We start from the raw sequence: 4,487 nt of genomic DNA, 5'->3' as shown, positions 1-4,487 counted from the left end.
TATTCAAATTCAACTGCTGCCAGAGAATTATAATCCCAGCGTGTGTATATATCGTGCAATATTGACTTCATGTCATATTTACCAAAGGCTTTCAAAGCAGCAACATAATATTTTGAAAAATCACAGACCTTACTAAACATACCACCGACATTATCTACGATGCTATGGATGGCATCCCCAAGTCGCTCTGTCCTGCGCATATCGCGACAGTAAATGTGAATAACGCATTCGTTCGTCTCTGTCACGAGAGACGAATTTATAAGCTAACATGGACACCTTTCCACACCTGGTCACTCCTGTGGGTGTTGAAGACCTCCTGAAGAACAGGAGTGTCGCGTCTCATCAACAAGAGGACGACAGAGAGTGTCGCGCCTCATCAACAAGAGGACGACAGAGAGTGTCGCGCCTCATCAACAAGAGGACGACAGAGAGTGTCGGGCCTCATCAACAAGAGGACGACAGAGAGTGTCGCGCCTCATCAACAAGAGGACGACAGAGAGTGTCGCGCCTCATCAACAAGAGGACGACAGAGAGTGTCGGGCCTCATCAACAAGAGGACGACAGAGAGTGTCGCGCCTCATCAACAAGAGGACGACAGAGAGTGTCGGGCCTCATCAACAAGAGGACGACAGAGAGTGTCGCGCCTCATCAACAAGAGGACGACAGAGAGTGTCGCGTCTCATCAACAAGAGGACGACAGAGAGTGTCGCGCCTCATCAACAAGAGGACGACAGAGAGTGTCGCACCTCATCAACAAGAGGACGACAGAGAGTGTCGCGCCTCATCAACAAGAGGACGACAGAGAGTGTCGCGTCTCATCAACAAGAGGACGACAGAGAGTGTCGCGCCTCATCAACAAGAGGACGACGGAGAGTGTCGGGCCTCATCAACAAGAGGACGACAGAGAGTGTCGGGCCTCATCAACAAGAGGACGACGGAGAGTGTCGCGCAACAAGAGGACGACGGAGAGTGTCGCACCTCATCAACAAGAGGACGACAGAGAGTGTCGCGCCTCATCAACAAGAGGACGACAGAGAGTATCGGGCCTCATCAACAAGAGGACGACAGAGAGTGTCGGGCCTCATCAACAAGAGGACGACGGAGAGTGTCGCGCAACAAGAGGACGACGGAGAGTGTCGCGCCTCATCAACAAGAGGACGACAGAGAGTGTCGCGCCTCATCAACAAGAGGACGACAGAGAGTATCGGGCCTCATCAACAAGAGGACGACAAAGACCTTCACTCCAGCATCCCGCCACACGCCTCAAACACCTGCTCACCGCTGCTCAACACGCCTGTAAAACACCCACTCCTTCCAATACACAATAATACGACCATTCAGCCCGTCCTCCCAAGGTTTCCCAACGTCATGAAACTGCCGTACTAAAGCGCCCACTATCCTAACCTACCAGAGGACCCGAACAGGAAAACGGAACAATTTCGCGAGCCGCCACCAGTTTCTAGTACGACAATTTTTGACCTTAGAGTATGAGTCAACGTGTGACGTGCTATTAAGAGGACGGGTTGGATCATTACCCAGTTATGTAATGATTTATTTACGTGCAGCTCAGCAAGGACAAGCAGCAGCAGTCACCCAACAGACACTTAGACCAGTGGTGGCACTCTCTCCCGCCGCCTCGCCACCGATTTCCTTAGGGCTCGAGCCCTGTCCAGGAAAGGTTGACTGGGTGGTAAAAAAAAGGGGGGGGGGGCCGCCACACTTAAATCTGTATATATCACAAAGATGGTAATCAGATATATACCTGTATATCCCTACACATCTCTGAGACTTAAGATATCAGATCAACATGAATAAATTACTGAGAGTTCAAAGCAGGTTGGTCTGTTTTGCATCAAACTTCACATTAAACCGACAGAATCAACGCGGCCCAGTTACACACGAGCTATGACATCTGACACCTTTAGAAAATGCTAAAACATCTGCCTCTCTAGTTAAGACCATAAACATTGACCCTTCTATATCAGGCCAAAAAAATAAGGCCCTATATACACGCCAAAAACATAACCTCCCCCCCCCATCACTATACACATGGCTCAACACCTGCCGTCCACAACACCTGCCGTCCACAACACCTGCCGTCCTCAACACCTGCCGTCCACAACACCTGCCGTTCACAACACCTGCCGTCCCCAACACCTGCCGTCCTCAACACCTGCCGTCCTCAACACCTGCCGTCCTCAACACCTGCCGTCCCCAACACCTGCCGTCCCCAACACCTGCCGTCCCCAACACCTGCCGTCCACAACACCTGCCGTCCACAACACCTGCCGTCCACAACACCTGCCGTCCACAACACCTGCCGTCCTCAACACCTGCCGTCCACAACACCTGCCGTCCACAACACCTGCCGTCCACAACACCTGCCGTCCACAACACCTGCCGTCCTCAACACCTGCCGTCCACAACACCTGCCGTTCACAACACCTGCCGTCCCCAACACCTGCCGTCCTCAACACCTGCCGTCCTCAACACCTGCCGTCCTCAACACCTGCCGTCCCCAACACCTGCCGTCCCCAACACCTGCCGTCCCCAACACCTGCCGTCCACAACACCTGCCGTTCACAACACCTGCCGTCCACAACACCTGCCGTCCACAACACCTGCCGTCCACAACACCTGCCGTCCCCAACACCTGCCGTCCCCAACACCTGCCGTCCACAACACCTGCCGTCCCCAACACCTGCCGTCCCCAACACCTGCCGTCCACAACACCTGCCGTCCACAACACCTGCCGTCCCCAACACCTGCCGTCTTCAACACCTGCCGTCCACAACACCTGCCGTCCTCAACACCTGCCGTCCACAACACCTGCCGTCCTCAACACCTGCCGTCCTCAACACCTGCCGTCCTCAACACCTGCCGTCCACAACACCTGCCGTCCACAACACCTGCCGTCCTCAACACCTGCCGTCCACAACACCTGCCGTCCTCAACACCTGCCGTCCCCAACACCTGCCGTCCACAACACCTGCCGTCCTCAACACCTGCCGTCCACAACACCTGCCGTCCTCAACACCTGCCGTCCACAACACCTGCCGTCCTCAACACCTGCCGTCCACAACACCTGCCGTCCACAACACCTGCCGTCCACAACACCTGCCGTCCTCAACACCTGCCGTCCTCAACACCTGCCGTCCCCAACACCTGCCGTCCCCAACACCTGCCGTCCCCAACACCTGCCGTCCACAACACACAAGACCAGGACGAGGAGTCTCATGTGGACGTTTTCAAATGAGAGATTTTAAACTGACGAAGCGAGGAGGGAGTCTAATGAGATGGAGAAAGATCAGTAGAGTGATGGAGAAAAGGGAGGGAAAGAATGGGAGAGCAAAACAAAAAATGGAAGTTGAGAATAATGGAACAGAAGGGAGGTAAGGAAGAAGATATAGAAGGAGTGAAAGGGAGAACAGCTTAAGAAAATAGGATCAGATTGATGGAAAGAACACCAGTGAAAATCTTATGGAAGGGGTACTAGGTGCAGGGAGAAATAGGGGGTGTGGGTTGTGAAATGGGGAGAGAGGGGGAGGGGAAAGAGGGGAGGGGAAAGAGGAGTTAATAAGAGGGTGAAAGGACACATATAAAAGGAGGGGCTGATGTAGAGGGGGGAGATTTGGATGGACGCTGTGAACTGTGTCTGAAATAAATTAGGGATATACAGTGGAGTGTAATAGGGGGAGTGTAATAGGGAAAGAGAAGGGGGAATACATAAGAGGGGTTGATAGGGAAGAGAAGAGTAAGGGAGGGAAGAGGTGGGAAAGGGAGAGTGCGGGAGAGGGAAGGTAGGTCAGAGAGAGAGACGGCGAGGGAGAGAGTGAGGAAGGCGGAGGAGGAGCAATGGAGAAATGAGGGAGAATGGGGTAAGAAAGAGGGTGTAGGGAAGAAGGGAGCAACAGATCCAACGAGGACCCCCTCATCCTGAAGGAAGAAATTGGATGATTGAAAACGGTAATTAATAACAAATCAAGGAAAGCAGGAAGAATGGGAATGATCTTAGAAGGAGATGAAGAGAGAGAGAGAGAGAGAGGAAGGAACTGGAGAAGATAAAAAGGAAACCGACCAGAAAAACTGAATTACATATAGTATATATATATATGGTATATATATAGTATATATATATAGTATATATATATATATATATATATATATATATATATATATATATATATATATATTTTTATATATGTATATATATATATATATATATATATATATATATATATATATATATATATATATATATATATATATATATATATATATATATATATATATATATATATATTAGTATATTTTGGTAGCAGTCTTTCCTGTAGACATATATTATTAAATATGACCGAAAAAGTAAGATTAATAATTCTAACACGAATTTTCTCAATCTTTCGTACATTTCTTTTCACTGTTGGAGGTAAATCAAAAATCAATTCTCCAAAATTCATTTTTATTTCTAGTCTGACGCGACACGAGCG

At 49.7% G+C, this 4,487-nt stretch overlaps 1 protein-coding gene across 1 annotated transcript; it reads left to right on the top strand.

Moving 5' to 3' along the window:
• Positions 1-268: 268 nt before the first annotated feature.
• On the top strand, positions 269-1,300 carry LOC138367473 (nestin-like). The gene has a single exon (XM_069329139.1). It carries the CDS (start codon positions 269-271, stop codon positions 1,298-1,300), a length of 1,032 nt encoding a protein of 343 aa, XP_069185240.1.
• Positions 1,301-4,487: the final 3,187 nt, after the last annotated feature.

The sequence above is a fragment of the Procambarus clarkii genome, chromosome 22, assembly GCF_040958095.1.
Source record: "Procambarus clarkii isolate CNS0578487 chromosome 22, FALCON_Pclarkii_2.0, whole genome shotgun sequence".
Taxonomy (NCBI): domain Eukaryota; kingdom Metazoa; phylum Arthropoda; class Malacostraca; order Decapoda; family Cambaridae; genus Procambarus; species Procambarus clarkii.
Note: the sequence above shows the minus strand (reverse complement) of the source record. Positions and strands in the feature narration are given on the sequence as shown.